Below are 20681 nucleotides of genomic sequence, written 5' to 3'. Positions count from 1 at the left end.
CTTTGCACACCTTCGGGTTGTGCGCCAGTTGCGCCTATTCCTGGACCGAGAGGCTTTGCTCATAGTCACTCATGCCCTTGTGACCTCCTGTCTGGATCATTGCAATGCATTCTACATGGAGCTGCCCTTGAAGAGCATTTGGAAGCTTCAACCGGTACATAATGTGGCCGCACAGGTAGGAAATGGTGTTGGATATGTGGCACGCGTAACACCACAACTTTGTGAACTGCATTGTCTGCCAGTGTGTTTCCAGATGCAATTCCAGGTGCTGGCTGTCACCTTTAAAGCCCTTCATGGCTTGGGACCGGGCTACCTAAGGGACCATCATCTCCCAGCTGTTTCTACCTGTCCAATTTGGTCTGGTGGGTTGGGTATGCTACAGGTCCTGTCAGCCAGGGAGTGTCGGTTGGCAGGGACTAGAAGTCATGCCTTCTCTGCTGTAGTGCCTGCCCTCTGGAATTTTCTCCCTTCAGAGATCAGGATGTCCCCAACTCTGTTGGCCTTTTGTAAGGCCATGAAGACCTGATTATGTGCCCGGCACTGGGCCCCCAAGTGTATTAATGGCCCCATTTCTTGGCTATGTTAACATCCATGGTGACTCCTGGTGACTGCCTGGACTAGTCCCTGCAGTTTTCTTGGCAAGGTTTTTCAGAAGTGGTTTGCTGTTGCCTGCTTCCTAGGGTTGAGAGGGAGTGACTGGCCCAAGGTCAGCCAGCTGGCTTCGTGCCTAAGGCAGGATTGGAATTCACAGTCTCCTGGTTTCTAGCCTGATGCTATAAGTACATTTTACTGTTTTTTTAAACTTCATTTTGTTTTTTTGAAAAAATAGGCAATTATTAGGGCTGTGGAACTCTTTTAAGAAAGAATTCTGAAAAAGTGCTTAAAAGCATGCATTGTAGCACCTGTTTGCAACTGTGTTTTTTCCCAGGATTGTGGGGCTGTCATATGCAGCTGTCATGGGAACCTGGGAAAAGACACAGCTGCTTTAAAGAGTTGCACACAGATGCTATGTATGCATTCCCATTCCCTCCAAAGCATCTGCTTGGAGCTGAATCAAGCATTTATGTAGCCATACTAATTAGAAAAACAAACCAAAAAACCCAACTCTGCAATTTTCTTCTTGAAGAACAGGTGGTGCTGCTCAGGTCTCAGTGATGCAGTGCCCTCTGCTGATTAAAAAACATAATGCAGCTTTATTTGTTTACTAAAATATGTGGAAGAAACAACTGCTTTCCCGATCTGAAAGGAGGACTGGGAACCAGAACCATGAAAAGCAACTGAGGTGTGGAAGAATTAGTGGGAAAACATTGTCGCCCAGCTGGGATGTGGGAGGCTGGAGACATCAGGGATCTGGGAGGAGACTCTAGAAGAGATGGCTTGGGAGAACAGTGGATGTGGCTGTGAAGCTTGAGGTAGGAAAAGCAGTAGCAGGCAAAACAGGAATTCCTGTAGGCAGAATGGGTGTGGAGAAGTGACGAAGCAACATGGGCTATACAAAAGCATGATCAAGCCATTCTGCATTACTCCCCTAAGTAAGAGGGCACATTAAAGGCAAACTCTGCCTTGAGTCATGGTTGACTTCTAGTAATGTTGTGCACACAATCATGTAATTTTCTTGACAACAATATAGAAGTGATTTTCCAGTACCCCTTTGTACCTCTTTCTAGGATAGATGGATGAGATAGATAGATGATAGATAGATAGATAGTAGAGCCTCTTAGTCTAAGCAATAAGTCTGGGACTTCCTAGGGGTCTCTCATCCAAGTACTACCTAGGTCCAACCTTCTTAGGTTTTAAAGATCAGCCAAGGTTCACTAGGTTTAAAATATCAGACTAGACCTCTGTGTTAAATGTTAGATTTCTGCCTCTTCCTGTAGCTTGCTGTTGGAGAATGGAGAAGAGTGTCAGACAAAGAGTATATCAGAGAGAATGGGTATCCCCACTGAATCTTGGCTCCAGCACTACCTGTTCAGGCTTCTGCCCAACCCATGCAGGCCTTAATGATTATGTTTAGGGAATGCAGCTTCAACCTAAAAAAAAAAGAGTGTACATCCCTGTTTTAAAGGTAAGTTCAATGCTGTCCTTCCAGTGATGGAGAGTCACAGACAAACTCAAAACTGTGGTAGAAGGTATCACTTTTAATGAGAATATCTAGAGTTCCCTCCAAGAAAGTGGGCTATTTTCAGGAAAACTCTGGCTGTAATCTTATGCACAATTACTAGGGAAGGGTGAGCATTTACAGGGAGAAGGGAGAAAGAGATCAAAGGGAGTGTCCTGCCAACTGTTACTACCAGCCCTCTGGTAGCTAGATCCAAGGAAAAGTGGCTGTCTGGGACTGAAGAAAAGAAGGTTCTCCAGGCACAAGTCCCAACCCTCAGGCTGGTGCTGGTGCTGATGCTGGTGCTGGTCTGGGTCTGTCCTCAACCACAGGATGGGGGCGAAAGTGTTTTTGTGGAGTTCTTGGTGCTCTCTGAGCCTTGTTGTTTTCTTGCAGACATTTCATTGCCTAGTCTGGCAATGAAACATCTGCAAGAAAACAACAAGGCTCAGAGAGCACCAAGGACTCCACAGTTCAACCCTAAGCTACAAATATTCACTTCGAAAAGTGCTTTTCTCAGTTGGAGTGTACTTCAGATGGCAGGCCCATGCCCAGGGCAGCGTGGCTCTACATGCGTGCCCTCCCACGGGGCTAGGGTCGATCCCACATGGGAACTCTGGAGAGGGATTCCTGGAAGAACCTACAGCTAGAGCAGCTTTAAAGCCTGCCCTGAAATTGTCACAATAATCCCCGCTTATTAGCTTTCTGTCTGCTCCTTCCTGGAGGTGAAGCCTAAGAGGATTACCTTGGCTTTCACACTCAGAGGCTTCATACAGGGTTGCCCATCTCAGGGAGACACACCTATCCATGCCACACAAGCAGCCGGTGGGGACAGAGGGCCTGGCCGAGGGCAAAGTGGAGGAAGGCAAGCAGCCTTCCAAGGATGACAGGGAGCCCAAGGACAGCAAAACTGAAAGCCCTGCCTCCGAATTGCAGCAAAGCTCCCAGTTGGGTCCTCAGCCCAAGCACAGCAAGAAGCATCAGGATGACCCTCACGCAGCTGCAGTCAAGGCCTATTCCCCTTTCCTCAACACTGTCTTCGGCAAGGTGAGTGAGGGGCTGCAGAGCAGAAACTCAACTTTCTGAAGACCATGCCGGGCTCTGTGGACGGCTGTGTGCCACAAGTAGGAAGGTCGGGGTCCGGTTGGGAGGGGCATCAGGGTGTAGAAGTGGTGGAATGGATGACTCACATCTCTACAAGGTTTAATACATCCATCCCCCCTCAACAGCTGAAAAAAGGCCAACCAAGGACTAGCACCACAGCTGCCTTAGTGTGCCATTCTTCAGGCCATCAGCTGAAAAGCATGGTGGGCTAATCTTTATTCTGCCACCAGAACAAGGCCAGAAACTGGTGCTCTCCTTGCAGACTGAAATGCAGGACAACTTAAGGAGACGGATCGGTGGAGTCTCCTGTCTTTGTTCTTCTCACCAAGCATTCTGTGCTGGCAGGAAAAACAACACTAATGACTCTATCTTATCATGCAGTGAGGCAGGGCTGGGCGAGCGTAGGCAGGTGGTGCTTGGAACAGTGGGTTAAGCCACTTGTCTGGCTGACAGGTCACTGGTGTGGAGGTCCTCTATATCTCTGACCTGTCAGTCAAGCAGTTTTAGACACAGGTCCTGCTTCACCCAGCCATATGCATGACCCACTGATTTATTACCTCTTCATCATGATTTCCTTGATGTTGTTCCTCCTCTGCTGCTGTTGTAGTCACTACAGAGCACAGTGTGCTAGAGGAGTGAGGCAAGATTTCACTTCCATGATGCCCCCTACTCCTTCCTCTGGTTCTTCACTTTCAGCCATTCCCATATCTTTGATCTAAAGCAGCTCTCACTGTTGGATGTTAATAGTCTACTCTGGCAGTTCTACCATTGTAATAGGACCGAGAGAACATGCCCAGCAAGATATCAGAGGACAAAGCAGCTGGGGCACTACCTAAACATGCATGCATATTCACAACCACTGTGAGAGGTTTCAACTAATTTACATTTTAATTAATTTTTAAAGTTACAATATGGTTACCCACTGGGTCTCCCCAGCTTCCCTTCCTCTTCTGTTCCATACTAATCGGCAATTAATTAGTGCCGCTGCTGAGCCCATTTCATGATACTGTAGGCAAAGCTACCAAATTTTTCAGTGAACAGGCAACAAATGATCACAGGCTTTAGAGCCAGAGAAACCACAGCAGGCAGAAATTATGCAAGGAAAGGGATGCATCTGCTTAGGTTCTAAAGAGCAGAGGGATGATCCCCTGAACACAGATAATCAACTCTCCACAGTTTATAAATGGCCCATATTGGCTGCCTTGCTAGGAGGCCAGGAAATTGCATTAGCTTGAGCAGTAGGTGGAGAAGATATGGGGAAAGGGCAGTCTAGTCCTTGGCAATTTCCAAGATGTCTTTTTATTTGGGAGTACTTCAGCAGTCTCTACTTAGGGAGAGGATGTACAGATTGTATCAGAAGCAGCTTCAGTTGTAAGTAAAATCCTTATGTGTAACCTCCTTGGAATGTAAATTAAAGTAGGCATAACTCTGGGCTGCAAAGGTATGACCAACCACTAGATGGCAGCCAAGAGTTAGAGTTTGCTATATTCCTTTGGGTCCGTCTAGTGGTTGTCATGATTCCTGTGACCCAGATACCACATGCCTGAGTGAAAACTTGCAGAAATGTGCTGGACCTCCAATCCATTTAATCCAATTTTCAGCAGATTAATTTGGCAAGGGATTTCTCACTAGGATGGAAGTAGGTATGGGGGTTGTTCTAATGTCCTCAACTCCTTATCCAAGCTTTCCTCCATGTCAATCAGAGATGGGACTTTTGAGGACATTGTTGGGAAAATGTGACTTTAACAGTAGAACCAGCAGGGGCTACAACTAAATTTTGTACTACATCTCCTTCTTCTTCTCCTTTTTAAAATAATCCTCCCAATGTCTGAATAATCTTTTTTGGGGGGGGGGGTCTTTGCTCTGTTTGTTTTCATTTGTTTTTGTTTAATGAGATTTGAATTTCCATAAACTTTGGAACTTTCTGTACATGTTGAAAATCCCCCTTGTTTTTCTGTGGCCCAGTTCTGGCTGTTTTCCTCTTGGTATTCCTCACTGACCCTTGCTGTTCAAAAGATAAAACTGCTATTAACAATTATTGAACAGGAAAGGCTGGCTAGCTCACTTCCTTGTTGTTGTTGTTTATTCGTTCAGTCGCTTCCGACTCTTCGTGACTTCATGGATCAGCCCACGCCAGAGCTTCCTGTCGGTCGTCAACACCCCCAGCTCCCCCAGGGACGAGTCCGTCACCTCTAGAATATCATCCATCCACCTTGCCCTTGGTCGGCCCCTCTTCCTTTTGCCCTCCACTCTCCCTAGCATCAGCATCTTCTCCAGGGTGTCCTGTCTTCTCATTATGTGGCCAAAGTATTTCAGTTTGGCCTTTAATATCATTCCCTCAAGTGAGCAGTCTGGCTTTATTTCCTGGAGGATGGACTGGTTTGATCTTCTTGCAGTCCAAGGCACTCTCAGAATTTTCCTCCAACACCACAGTTCAAAAGCATCCATCTTCCTTCTCTCAGCCTTCCTTATGGTCCAGCTCTCGCAGCCATATGTTACTACAGGGAACACCATTGCTTTAACTATGCGGGCCTTTGTTGTCAGTGTGATGTCTCTGCTCTTAACTATTTTATCGAGATTTGTCATTGCTCTTCTCCCAAGGATTAAGCGTCTTCTGATTTCTGATTCAGCATCTGCAGTAATCTTCGCACCTAGAAATACAAAGTCTTTCACTGCCTCTACGTTTTCTCCTTCTATTTGCCAGTTATCAATCAAGCTGGTTGCCATAATCTTGGTTTTTTTGAGGTTTAACTGCAACCCAGCTTTTGCACTTTCTTCTTTCACCTTCATCATAAGGCTCCTCAGTTCCTCTTCGCTTTCAGCCATCAAAGTGGTATCATCTGCATATCTGAGATTGTTAATGTTTCTTCCAGTGATTTTAACTCCAGCCTTGAATTCCTCAAGCCCAGCATGTCGCATGATGTGTTCTGCGTACAAGTTGAATAGGTAGGGTGAGAGTATACAGCCCTGCCGTACTCCTTTCCCAATCATAAACCAGTCTGTTGTTCCGTGGTCTGTTCTTACTGTTGCTGCTTGGTCGTTATACAGATTCTTCAGGAGGCATACAAGATGACTTGGTATCCCCATACCACTAAGAACTTGCCACAATTTGTTATGGTCCACACAGTCAAAGGCTTTAGAATAGTCAATAAAACAGAAATATATGTTTTTCTGAAACTCCCTGGCTTTTTCCATTATCCATCGGATATTGGCAATTTGGTCCCTAGTTCCTCTGCCTTTTCTAAACCCAGCTTGTACATCTGGCAATTCTCGCTCCATGAATTGCTGAAGTCTACCTTGCAGGATCTTGAGCATTACCTTACTGGCATGTGAAATGAGTGCCACTGTTTGATAGTTTGAACATTCTTTAGTATTTCCCTTTTTTGGTATGGGGATATAAGTTGATTTTTTCCAGTCTGATGGCCATTCTTGTGTTTTCCAAATTTGCTGGCATATAGCATGCATTACCTTGACCACATCATCTCGCAAGATTTTGAACAGTTCAACTGGGATGCCGTCGTCTCCTGCTGCCTTGTTATTAGCAATGCTTCTTAAGGCCCATTCAACCTCACTCTTCAGGATGTCTGGCTCTAGCTCACTGACCGCACCGTCAAAGCTATCCCCGATATTGTTATCCTTCCTATACAGGTCTTCTGTATATTCTTGTCACCTTTTCTTGATCTCTTCTTCTTCTGTTAGGTCCTTGCCATCTTTGTTTTTGATCATACCCATTTTGGCCTGGAATTTACCTCCAATGTTTCTAATTTTCTGGAAGAGGTCTCTTGTCCTTCCTATTCTATTGTCTTCTTCCACTTCCGCGCATTGCTTGTTTAAAAATAATTCCTTACCTCTTCTGGCTAACCTCTGGAATTTTGCATTTAATTGGGCATATCTCCCCCTTTCACTGTTGCCTTTTGCTTTCCTTCTTTCTTGGGCTACTTCTAGTGTCTCAGCAGACAGCCATTTTGCCTTCTTGGTTTTCTCTTTCTTTGGGATGTATTTTGTTGCCGCCTCTTGGACAATGTTGTGAACTTCTGTCCATAGTTCTTCCGGGACCCTATCTACTAAGTCCAATCCCTTAAATCTATTCTTCACCTCCACTGCATATTCCTTAGGAATATTAGTGAGCTCATATCTAGCTGATCTGTGGGTCTTCCCTAATCTCTTTAGTCTGATCCTAAATTGTGCAATAAGAAGTTCGTGATTGGAACTACAGGCAGCTCCAGGTCTTGTTTTTACCGACTGTATAGATGTCCGCCACCTTTGGCTGCAAAGGATGTAGTCAATCTGATTTCGGTGTTGTCCATCTGGTGAAGTCCATGTATAAAGCCGTCTCTTAGGTTGCTGGAAGAGGGTGTTTGTTATGCAGAGTGAGTTGTCTTGGCAAAATTCTATCAGCCTGTGTCCTGCTTCGTTTTGTTCTCCCAGGCCATGCTTACCTGTAATTCCAGGTGTCATTTGACTGCCCACCTTAGCATTCCAGTCTCCCGTGATGAAAATAACATCTCTTTTAGGCGTGTCGTCCAGTAGGTGCTGCGGATCCTCATAGAACTGCTCTACTTCAGCTTCTTCAGCATCTGTGGTTGGGGTGTATATTTGGATCACTGTGATGTTAGATGGCTTGCCCTGAATTTGAATTGAGATCATTCTATCGTTTTTTGGATTGTATCCAAGCACTGCTTTAGCCACTTTACTATTAATTATGAAGGCTACTCCATTTCTTCTGTGGTCCTCTTGTCCACAGTAGTAGATCTGGTGGTCATTTGAGGTGAAGTGGCCCATTCCAGTCCATTTTAGTCCACTGACGCCCAAAATGTCTATCTTTAATCTTGACATCTCACCAATAACCACATCCAATTTGCCCTGGCTCATAGATCTTACATTCCAGGTTCCAATGGCATGTTGATCCTTAGAACATCAGATTCGCCATTCACCACCAGCACCGTCGGCCGCTAACCATCCTTTCGGCTTTGAGCTAGCTGAGTCATCACGTCTGGGGCTAGTTGAACTCATCCTCTGTTCCTCCCCAGTAGCATTTTGACCATCTTCCGACCTGGGGGTCTCATCTTCCGATGGTATACCAACATATCTCTGGTTGTACTGATCCATTTAGTTTTCATGGCAAGAATACTAGGGTGGGTTGCCATTACCTTCCCCAGGGATCGCATTTAGTCTGACCTCTCTGTCATGACCTTCCCGTCTTGGGTGGCCCTTCACGGTTTAGCTCATGGCATCATTGAGGTGCTCAAGCTCCAGCACCGCGACAAGGTAACGATCCTTTGCTGAAGAGCTCACTTCCTGGATCCTGCTAAAAACCGTTTTTCTTTTTTTACCGTGTTACAGATCAGAAGCTATTTATTCTGGACATTTTTTCTTCATTTTCTTCATTTATTATTCATTTAAGATGCTTTCAAAGTGCTCTGAAAACTTTGGCTCACTTGTGATTTTCTTTCATCTTATGTAAATTCTATTAAACATTATAGAGATAGTCTTTTTTGTGATGTTACAAATTCCAGAGAAAGCAAAAACATTCTTTCCCTTTTAATATGCAATTTATTTTTTATGTGGCTGATTTTTTCTCTCAGTATATTGCGTAGAAGGCAATGTATAATGTTGATTAATTTCAATACCAACAGATCCTTTTTATATTATACATTTCTGCATAATAATTGTGAGATTGAGAATTAACTATATCTGGAAAAAAATTAAGTAGGCAAGATAGATTTAATTTATTCATGAAGATATTGCTATATTTACAAAATATTAAAAACCCATATTATAAAATACATTTATCCAATTAAAATGGAAATTTGGACTGACAACAAATAACATTATACATATGAGTAGATAAACATGTTACATTCAAGATGGAAAAGCCATAATATTTTGAAACTTTTTACAGACTTGCCTATTTTTAGAAATCTCAGGAGGGAAATGGCACAAAGCAAAACACATAACTGTATTAAGTAAATGTAAAAACAGATTTAAAATATGTTAACGGGGCAGTTCTTAATGTCCTGCCATTTAATGTATCCCAAGTTCTGTCAGTTCAGGTCAGCCAGGAGGGAAGGGAGAGATGGTTGGTTTGCTGGGCTTTTCAGCTTTGTAGAACTTCTTATTTGAGATTTTCCTTCGGTGAAAACAGTAAGAAGGATTAGCCAAATCAGCTCCAGACTGGGGGATCCTGGCCTTCTGTTTTGGGAATTTGAACCCCTCCAATCTTCCCATAGGCACAGAGGGGGCTTTTTTCTCTTGGCAAATTCCTCTCTGCTGATAGAGAAGCTCTGGCAAAGCTTCTTCAGCAAGTTAGATTTTTGGTTTATATAGCTGAAACTGATAATAAATGTTCCTTATGAATTTTCCATCCCTTGTTTTACACATTCCCCTATACTCTGCACAGAGCCAGTTTGGTGCAGTGGTGAAGGCACCAGGCTAGAAACTGGAGGACTGTGAGTTCTAGTTTTGCCTTAGGCATGAAGGCAGCTGGATGACCTTGGGCCAGTCACTCTCTCTCAGCCCTAGGAAGAAGGCAATGGTAAACCACTTCTGAAAAACCTTGCCAAGAAAACTGCAGGGACTTGTCCAGGCAGACTCTGAGAATCAGACACAATTGAATAGATAAAAAAAAATACTCTGAACATGGGATCATCTGGTTTTCAGGTGGTAAAAGTGGGGTGTGCTATGCCTTGAGTTTTTGAAAGAAAGATGAGATATACATAAGTAAATAAATAATTCCTCCTTATTTCCTTTTCTTTTTTGCTAGGAGAGAGAGCTTTCCCCATTGGAACTGGAAGGTGAGTTGGCAATGTTTTTGGAAGTTGATGGGATGGACTTAGGATTTTGGCCATGAGGGGGAGATGCAGTACTCATTTTTCCACTGCTGATACATTAAAAGTACTTTCATAGTTCCCAGTCCCCACTTCTAGTAACTTTAGGTTGTTTTTCAGTGTCAGTTTTGGAGGAGACTTAATAAATAGCAAAGCATCAGAGCAAAGAATATTCTAGTTTGTGATTTAATCAAAGATTGGTTTGTGATGTCAGTATTACAGACACTTTTAAGAGAGGCAGTGACCAATGGAGGATGAATAGTTCTTGATGTCCAAGTAAAAATACGAGGCAGACCCAGTTTAACCATTGTCATTTATTCTGGCTAATTATGAATTGCCATCAGCTAGGCAAAAATGCATAAATCATCGAGGAGTTTCCAGATCTGTAGCCAGATGAGTCTGTTGCAAAAAAGAAAAAAGAAAAAAAAGGGGGGGGGCAAATACCGTTATGATAATGTTTATATCAATAAATATTATCCTAAGGGCATATTTGCCTTCCCTTTTAAATTTTTTGTTGTTGTTTAAAGAGGAAAGATTGTTAAGGATTTATATGAAAAGAAAATGAAGTATAGAAAGGAGAATCAGTGATAATTATAATTGTTTATGGATAGTTTATAGATAGGAGTTTACTAAGATGATAGTATCACCAAGAACTAATCACACCATTACAATGAACAGTTAAGACTACATAGAATTGGAGGATTGACTGTCTCCAGCAAACTGTAAAGGGTTATGATGGTTCCAGATTAGCCAACATGACAATGTCATTTGTCAGAATGATTATGACAGACATGCTAGCAGGGCAATATATCTCTACAAAGAGTACTTGAGCTTGTTAGCCTGAAGGGCAGCCTCTCAGTTTTTGGCAACCTCTGAATGGCCATGGCTGTAAGAGAGCAAAGGGGCACACTTGCCTCTCAGGGCCATGTGCCTTTCCTGAGTCCCCAGTGTGAAGGGAAATGTCAAGGCAGGAACTTTCGCTTCAAAGTGTCTTGTGGCTTTTCCTGACAGAGTTGCTAGATGCCTTCAAGGAATTTGACACGGATCAGGATGGCTACCTCAGCTGCAAAGACCTGGGAGAGTGTATGCGAACCATGGGCTACATGCCCACAGAGATGGAGCTGATTGAGATCTCCCAGCACATCAAAATGCGCAGTGAGTTGAATATTTATGTACTTCTCCACCTTCCAAGACTCATAGTCAATAATAGTCACAGGATGTGGCACTGACAAGGCTGCTGAGGCAACCATGCCAGAATTGGGTAGCTTCTTATTGATGGATTGATTGATTGCTCACATTTATATGGCCACCCATCTCACACAAGACAACTCTGGGCAGCGTACAACAATGATATGCATAGTACATACTCCCAGTATAGTCCTGATTTTATTTGCAGTTGATAATTTTAGTTGCAGTTGATTAAAAATTGCTCTGAGTTTTTAAACAGCGTGTAAAATGCTGCTTAAAAAAAAATTAAGAACTGATTGTAAAAGACATGTGGCAAATCTTCAAGTTTGAGTTCCTTTTGCAGAAGTTCTGGTTGTGATATGTTTTGACTCCATCCAGCATACATGCATATAAATGTGCAAAAATAAATCGCAAATCAAAGTGGATTGCATGACTTGACATTTCACAGTTCATGATGGGTAAGAATATTTTCTAGAACAGAATTGGCTTTCTAGTATGTTTTTAATTAAAAGAATAAACATCAACTTAGATTTGAATTATATAGTTGGCCCTGGCTATTGTTTAGCTGTTGTTTCTTCCTCAGTTGTCTAAATGCAAAATGGCACTCCTCCGCTTCCATTTCCTTCCATCCCCACCATATCTACTGACATACCAGGTGCTGTTTCCAAAAGTGTTTGAGTTCCAATAATTGTATTGTATTGTATTGTATTGTATTGTATTGTATTGTATTGTATTGTATTGTATTGTATTGTATTGTATTGTATTATCTCATCTCATCTCATCTCATCTCATCTCATCTCATATATCATATCATATCATATCATATATCATATCATATCATATCATATCATATCATATCATATCATATCATATTATAAATACCTTTTAGGGGAAACATTGATGATAATTTCTGTAAAGCTCCTGCTTCAGATATCAGTGCAGGAATTGTGAGAAGCAGTGGGGTGGGGTAGCGGGGTTCTCCTCAGCAGAGAAATTTGGTGTATGAACAGAGTATTACATGACATAAGATTTAGGCATATCCATGACATGTTATTTAGAGGACGTAAATCAGATTCAGAGTTATGTTCATAGTCCATTACATTCCTTCTTAAGTTCCTCACAAACCACGTGAATATCTTGCAGAAAAGTAGTTTATACATATTTAATAACATCATCTCCCACTTCATTCAAAAGCACTTCTTCCATCAAGCAAACTAATCATTTCCTGTTATCTTTCTTCACAGTGGGAGGGCGTGTAGATTTTGAGGACTTTGTAGAGATGATGAGCCCAAAACTGCGTGAAGAAACAGCTCATATGGTGGGCGTGAGGGAGCTGAAGATCGCCTTCCGTGAGGTATGATAGGAACGTTATGAACTGGATATGTAAAGTTGTGCTGAAACCAATGCACGATATTTCCATAATTATTGATGCTGAATTGATTTATAGAACGGAAGAAGAATAGAGGCTTGGGTTAGAAATATGGGTTGCCCCCTAGCCAGAAAGTACAGCACACAAAGTTGCGCTGCTACTTTATTACCAGAATAGAATTAAGTAACAGTGGCCACTTAATTATTTAATGATGTAAACAAAGGCACTTACCAAGTAATCTTACCAAGGATAGAGAGGGAGAAACTGAGGCAGAGGGGTACCACTTCCTAACCCTGCTAAACCTATGCTGGAAAGATTGAGAGCAATGGAATCTGTGGCTCTTACTCTCAGTGGGAGGAAAGACACTGGGTCAAGGTTCTGGGCCATTTCAGGAGAAGGTATGAATCTGCATGTCATCCAACATACATATCTTCTTTTTGCCTTCTCTACACTCGAGTTCTGAAATTAGTTGGTACTGGCTGCCAACCTTATAGAAGAGGCTTATGAGGTGAGATTTATCTTCCTTCTTTTTCTTCTCTCAGGAGGGAAATCTGAAAAGTATGTGGCTCCTGGGCACCTCCATCTAAGCTCAGAACCATAGGGTTTTACTTTGATTACCACAAAATATCACCTCTCAGATATTGCTGTGGCTACAGGACCAGCAAGATGGTATCATTAGGAATAAATACCAATGTTCTTTTGATTAATTGGGAGTCTTGAAGTAATCTTACTCTGTGTACAAGTATCCCATGTATTTGCTATTGTTCTTTTCTAAACTGTCAGTAGCGTCTTTATCTAGCTCATTTTAGCCTTGCACGCTTATTTCATACTGGCTCCACAGAATTAGAGACTATATTTGGCAAAATGCTTCAACACCCCACCCCACTGCTTGCTCTGGTTAAAGAATATTAACAAATTGGAAAATATTAGTGCAGTGCCCTTTGCTTTACACCCAGGAATAACATTTATTTATCTGATTGATTTATTTGTGATTGATGTATTTCTGACTGACCTGATTAGGAAAAACTCTTTAAGTGAATAGGCACAAAGGCAGGTAATATATATTCAAAAGCATATCTCCCACTGTAGTGCTACATATATCTCCAATATCCCTTCTTTGTTTGCAGATAGGATGTCTTAAAGTTATAGGTGTTTTGGAATGTGGAATGAATTTTAAGATAAGAACAGACTGTTAAATATAGCTTTGTAGAACAGCAAAGAGCTGAGACAATCTAGCTTATGAAATGAGGTTGATGCGTACTCCATACTGACAGAGCTATGAAAACTTATTTCCTGTTGGTCCATTGTTACACTTCATGAGACAAAGGACACATCCAGACAACCAGATTAGTGTGATTTCTCCAATCCATGAGGCTGCATCAAACTAGATTTGCTTTATCTATATAGCCAGTCTCTACTTTGCCTTGGTAAAGAGGCCAGTGAGTAGTATTCTTCTAACAGTTTACTGTGGGGCTTAATAAGGTGCCGTGAGTGGTGGATTTCCCAGCCAATGGAAAAAATATCCATCATTTGCTTCCCCCTAATGTGGGTAATGGCTGAGGGAGGAGGAAGAGGAGGCAAGGTTTGAGAGATGGGTACCCAACTGATTCCTGTACAGTGCTGTGACTGGAATGTATTAATAAATAAAATGAAATCACCAATCACGGCACTGCAGCAGAAATCGGTTAGGTCTGCTGATAGAACTTTGTCATCTCCTTTCTGTTACCTCTTCCTGTCATAACCAAGGAGGAGGAGGGGGGGGGAGATTGGAGTCACTGAAGAAGTTGAAAAGGACCGTAGAGGTCACATCCCCACAGCTGCCTCACTGTGCTCCTCTCCCATTTCAGAGCTAGGAGGAAATCAGGTGTCCTAAATTTTGTTGCCTCCACAGCATGTCCTCAATGCACACCTGGAACAGGCCCTGCTGTACTGCTATCACTACAGCTTTAACATGCAACATTCTAGGGGCTGAGATTGGAGGTTCCCACCGCTGAAATTCCAGCCCCACACAATGTCATCCAGCAGGTGAAGAGCCCACTCCAAGAGGCATATGCTTTGCTCTGGTTACTCCAGGCACTGTACCCTAAGAACATTACACAAGGAGAGGAAATGAAGAGCCATTGCTCCTGGCAGCAGTAGCCACTAAGAAGGGAGGTCCCTGCCAGGCAGGCTACCAAAGTATATAAGGCATTTCAATCACATGTTTAATTAAACCAGAAACAGGCTCCTCTGTTTCAGGGCTTTGCATTTTCTAAGTCCATCAGTCAACTATTGGCCAACCCATTAAAAAAAGAAAAGAAAAATAATGCAGTGGGAGCCAGAATGTTGGTCTCCTTCACAGACAGAGGAGGACTGAGAGGTGAGAGAACAGCTCAGGAACCCGATGGAAGAGAGCAGTCCCACAGGAAACTGTCAGGAGTGACTGGTGTGCTGACATGGGACACATCATTTCAGGCCACCTCTTCCATGGTGCAGTGATGGACCCTACATTGCCTGCACATTGTGTCTGGAGGCAGGATAAAAGGGAGAACATCACTTCCTAAAGCAGTCCTCAGGGTGCCTCAGCTGCAGGTGGGCAATGAAATAAAGGCAGTGGCATGTGAACATGGATTGTTTCATGCTGAGGCAAGGAAGCTGTGTGGGTTTGACCAGGCTTAATTTATAGTACTATCAACATAGCACTGACCTAGCAGTTCTGAGTCCAGCTCTTTAAGGAGATCACCACTGAATGGTGGCAAATGAAGCTGATTAGGGACCACACTGCTCTGATCTCATTCATTACTGGTCACCTGACTTTGCCTCCAATATAATGGGTGGTGAAGAGTAGTAGCGTTTACATACCTTGCAAATGCTGTTGAATGCTCTCAGTTTAAAGGGGAAAATGCTCCTTTAACACCAGTACTGCTGTGGACAACTTAAAACTATCTCACTGATGAGCTGAAGGCAATGTCATGAGGAAGTGGCAGAGGAAAAAAGTTGCCAGCATATGTTTGTACTATGGTTACATGCAGGTAGGAAAAGGCCCTAAAATTCTTTTCAGATGCCATTTTACTACACCATCAAAATGCTTTTTATATAAAATTTAGTTATTCAGATAACACCTGTCCATCTACCACTCTGGAGGTGGGATGATACATTTTTATTCTTCTCTCATTTGCTTCTGTGCAGCAGAAAGTCTGTTTCTTTTTCCAGAAAACCACCCCTTTAATGCCATCATTCATAGCTCCAGGCCTTTCAGAATACATATCTTTTCCAGGAGGCTAGTCCTTCTATGATGTCATGTCCAAAGACTTCATTCCCTTAGGCATTATTGTATTTTCCCTCACAGTCCCTTCAGAGTTCATTCAAACATCTGGCTAGTTTCCAAAAGCCTTGTGTTGTCTTTATGGAAGACAAACAGATGAACCAAGGCAAGGAAAAGCAAATGGTTAGCAAGTTATTTTCTTTTCTTTTGGTGATGGGGAAATTAGTCTTGTTTGTGTCAGAGCAGAGCTCAACTAAGCTCAGATGAAACAGGAAAGGGACCTGAGAACAGGTGGCAAGACAATAATTGATAAGTCAACTTGAAAGGCACCAAGGACAATCATTAATTACATGGCATAGTAACTAAATATGCTGGTATTCTTCACTCATGATAGCCACAATCTTGTCATGAGATGTTCTCTTGGTCAGAGAGGAGTGACTCATGGACTACATGTGGTCCTCTACACCCCAATTGTGGTTGCAGTGCCTTGAGATTGCACTTCCAAAATTTGGTAGCAAATGTCCATTTTGGGCAACATGATTTTTTGGGTTTCATTTTTCAGAAATAAAGGAGGAAATGGGAGGGAGAGGCCTGTAGGAAGGCAAACTGCACTGCCATTAAATCCCACCCACTCCCGAGTACAGAAATTTCAACGTAGCAAAGGAGTTCTCATGCCGCTGTTAGTACATGCAAAAGTTATCTAAGTTCATGCCAGTTGTCTGTCATTAGGATAGAGAAGCAGAAAAAATTAGCAGGACTTGGGAGTTTGGATAAGCATTAGAAGAGGAGGTAGAGGAGGAAGGTAGGAATGGGAAGAATAGATGAAGAATGAAAAACAAAGGAAGATTTATTATAATTTAGATGTATAAAGGTGTCCTGCTCAGCACAGACTCTAGATGGCATACAATTGAACCAATACAACATTTACAAATAGGAAAAATAAGTAATGTTAAATTGAACGTACTAGGGAACAATATGCCATGGCTAAGACAAGCGACACACCAGTGGGCATGACAAGAATTTATCCCAGAGCTTGGGGAAAGAGCCGAGTTTTTAAATATCATCTCAAGATGTGTAGGCAGCCCAAACCCTCTCAGGGAAATGTTATTCCAAAGAGCAGGTGTCACAACAGATGTTTGAGTGGGGAGTAAATGCAATCAGATTCCAAGGCAATTCCTTCTTTCTCAAGTTTGATACAGATGGGGATGGAGCTATCAGCGGTTTAGAGCTACGCCAGGCTGTGACTGCCCTCTTAGGTGAACAACTCAATGCCCAGGAGATGGACGAGATCCTGCAGGATGTAGATCTCAATGGGGATGGAAAAGTGGACTTTGATGGTGAGAAAAGTCAGCATATACTTTGTTAACCCCTTTCCCTTAAATACTGCATTCTGAAAAGCAGGCCCTGTTTTCCATAAATGAGGAACTGTGTTAGAGGGGATTTTTCAAAATGCAGTTGCTGCTCAGTAGATGCATGACAAATAATGCAGGACAGTGTCAGCTGGGTTGTTGAGAGAATGCTTACCAATTCGAGAAATAACCTAGAAAAGCCACAGGTTTCCAGAAATGGATAGCACTGCAGTTGCTGGTTCCAGTAGGAGCCATAATCATTGGTTTTCAGTTTTCTCCATGAAAACATGCACAGGTTTGAACCAGCACTCTTCCATTCCAATGCAGTTAATGGAAATTATAAAAAAAAGAAAACAGAATCCTTTCCTACCATTAGTTCTTTAAGGGAAGCAGAGATTGTGGCAGTAGCTGTTTCCCCTTGAAGCTTTGTATGGTCTTCAGTCAATTTCATAAGGACCATTTATCAGAGAATATTTCAAAATTCCACAGTTGGATAAGGATGACTACCTGATTTGATCATCCTTTTTGTAATAAGTAGCAGCACCTTTTCCATGCAACGTAAAATAGAACTGCAACTCTGAAACGTAACTGTGATCACCAAGACATGCAGCTGCTCGAAGGATCTATCATAAATACAACCAGGAGAAGGTTAACTTTTTTTGGCAGGTGGGAGGGAATTATCTCAGGAAACTAGTTTAACACTTGCAAAATACATTCCATTCCACACATGAAGGAGTTATCACACTGATAGGATATAATGCCCATCTTGATTTTCCCATGTTCTAGGATGTAGCTGTGATGGTTTATAGCACTGCCCCTCTTCTGCAAGGCCCACCATACTTTGGATTTTTGTCACTTGCCTTGTTCTTACCAGAAAGCTATGATTACGTACCCCACCTCTTTTACCAACAAATACCCGAATCAGTGCCAGGACAAGAGGGAATCAAATAGACCCTGTGAGAGGAAGGCGTATTGATTGAGAAGAGGATGAGAAACCCTCGGAAATACAGGTGGGGGACTGATTTGACTCTTCCTGTCTCTTTCAGAATTTGTGATGATGCTGTCATCCAGATAACAAGAGCCATGCTCCATAATGGGAGAGAACTGGTTTCTGCTGCCAGCTTTTTTCACTTCCTGGAGATAGGAACATCACTACCAAAGGCAAAATTCTCTTTCCCCAAGTCTGGATCCAAGCTGGCAAAGTATCTCAGGGAGCAGTGCCAATAGTGTTTGAAGGGAGGTTTTGTGCTTTGAGGCAAACTGGCTGGGCCAAGCCTGGAGAACTCACCTGGCACCATCCTTGCTGTAGAGACAGAAAGCAATTAAGTGTCTGTACCTGTATAGCTAGGCCTGGCAAACTCCATCCAGGCATGGAGCCATTCCCCAGCGTACTTTGACTTCCTTTGTTGCTTTTTCCCTATCAACTCAGAATTCTTGGAGATTTAAAATAAACTGTTTGAAGTTCATAGTTCATTCATCCAAAGATATTCTCTTGAGCTGAATGGTGAAATTTCTAATCCCTTGGGAGCAAAATGAATAAATGAGTGACAAGCTTCTTCCCAGGTATTTTAAGATAAATGGGAAGGAACCCATGGATCTCATCCATTAAGATCCTTCACTGGAAACGACAAGGATGTATGTCCTGTTTCTGTACACTGGTTAAACAACAATCAAATTAGCTGTGAATGAGCAAACAAAGCTATCCCAATTCCAGAGGGCAGTCCCTGAAGTGCTTCCCAGGAGTTTCATCAATTCAATGTCAACTTGGTGCTTCAAGAAAAGTTAAAGATCTCTGTATGCAACCATAAATGTATTTATTTCCTTTTGACAGCTGCATAAATATTAGGTGTGTGTACAGTTCATGCATGTGCAAAACCAGAGTCAGACTCTGGCTGTGTTATTGAACAAGTGGCAGTGTTACTGAAATGGTATGAAGCATAACTGAAATATTTATATCTTGTTTTTCTGAGGCTCATGAGTTAAGTAAGATGGTTGGTGTAATTAATATTCACAATATTAGACTACAAAAGAAGTCAAAATATAATAGTATGGCACGTATGGCGGACAGAACAAAGTCTTCGTTAAAATCACTTCAACCTGACAAATTAAAAGCCTGATTCCTACTTTAAAAAAGTATTCTCAAACTGACAAAAATAAATTGGAGAGCAGGTCTTCAGAATTTCACTGTCCCAAAGTAGCGGTGTATCTACAGAGAATGTCCTTTGTCCAACCAATTGTGCCTCCACCATGAATGGGAACACAGAAGGCCTCCTCAAGTTGATCTTAATGGGTAGGTAGACTGGTATGAGATGAGCTACTTCCTTGGGGAGCCTCGATTCAGCTAGGACATTATAAGTAATCATCAACAATTATAATTACACCCATAAACATTTGGCAACCAAAAGGCGTATGGCAGGATAGAAGTCATATGATCCCACAAGTAAACAACTCCTTAGCAGCAGGTGAAGCTTCTGAAAGCTCTTCTAGTGATACCTCATGCTGAGTGCATTGCAGTAATTAAATTTAAAACTAAGACGTAAGTTACTATAGTTAGGTCAGTTCTCCTTAGGAATGGGCAAAGTGTTCCAAACTAGGCTAAGCAAGGATTGGCCATGCTGGCTAAGAATTCAGGTATTCCTCCTCTGGAAAGCATTGAGTCATGGAAAGCTGTTCTTTGGTCCATAGTCTCTCTGCTCCTTTGCTGCTAAACTCTGGGCAGAAACAGAGATGGAGTGTATAGCTTGGCTATGGGATCTGGTGCTCCAGAGGACTAACCAGATGCTGGAAGAAAGTCCTGCTTCTATGTCTGTTCTCCCTGACACTCAACAGACAGGAAAAGATTAAAAACAGAAAATACAATTCCAGAAAGGCAGAACTTCCACAGGTACCTCCCATTTCACCTTGCATGCCTCCTCTTTGCCTGTGACCTCTCAGCATTTTTTTTTTGAGATGGGTTTAGCACTTTTTTTTAAAAAAGTGCTTAGATCCATGTTCAGAAAAAGCTCATCTAGCAGTGTAGCATCTCTGTGTTTGGGTTATGTAAGTTGGACAACTTGACAGGTAGCCAAACCTGTTATTCGAAGCGCCCACCTATGCCTGCTCAGTGTCCCCCCACATCATGATAGGGAGGGAGTGTGATTGGTAGATCTTTTTCCCACCAGCAGGTGACCCTCAGTGGGAAGGGAAACAAAGCCAGGGGACTTTACCAAGCACTTTCCTCAACTTGTTCCACATTGAAACTACAAGGACTGACCCACATGCCAGGCTCATTACTGAAGCAGAATAACGGTTTGTATTGCCAAGTACTGGCCAGGTGTGAGGCAATTGGTTCTCTTAGGATCCAGAGACAATGAACACACTAGCAAATAAGGAGATTTTAAGCTTTATTGTTAACTCTAGCAGACAGATTTAAACAGAAACACAATTTAAGCTTTATTGTCAAAATTAGCAGGCAGATTAAACAGAAACATAAAAGCATATAACATACAAAAGCATAGCATGC

The 20681-nt window shown here is 42.4% G+C and overlaps 1 protein-coding gene across 1 annotated transcript; it reads left to right on the top strand.

Moving 5' to 3' along the window:
* Positions 1–2905: 2905 nt before the first annotated feature.
* On the top strand, positions 2906–18254 carry CABP4 (calcium binding protein 4). The gene is made up of 6 exons (XM_063310745.1): positions 2906–3145; positions 9966–9996; positions 11041–11184; positions 12462–12571; positions 17020–17167; positions 18226–18254. Exons 1-6 carry the CDS (start codon positions 2906–2908, stop codon positions 18252–18254), a joined length of 702 nt encoding a protein of 233 aa, XP_063166815.1.
* Positions 18255–20681: the final 2427 nt, after the last annotated feature.

The sequence above is a fragment of the Candoia aspera genome, chromosome 1 (assembly GCF_035149785.1).
Source record: "Candoia aspera isolate rCanAsp1 chromosome 1, rCanAsp1.hap2, whole genome shotgun sequence".
NCBI lineage: Eukaryota > Metazoa > Chordata > Lepidosauria > Squamata > Boidae > Candoia > Candoia aspera.
This window is presented reverse-complemented; position numbering and strand designations above follow the sequence as displayed.

What these genes read in the sequence shown, in the direction of transcription:
- CABP4 (XM_063310745.1), top strand. Translation starts at nt 2,906, where the DNA reads ATGCCACACAAGCAGCCGGTGGGGACAGAGGGCCTGGCCGAGGGCAAA. An exon ending in TCAACACTGTCTTCGGCAAG is followed by an intron (nt 3,146 to 9,965) that starts GTGAGTGAGGGG and finishes CTTTTTTGCTAG; the next exon opens with GAGAGAGAGCTTTCCCCATT. An exon ending in TGAAGATCGCCTTCCGTGAG is followed by an intron (nt 12,572 to 17,019) that starts GTATGATAGGAA and finishes TTCTTTCTCAAG; the next exon opens with TTTGATACAGATGGGGATGG.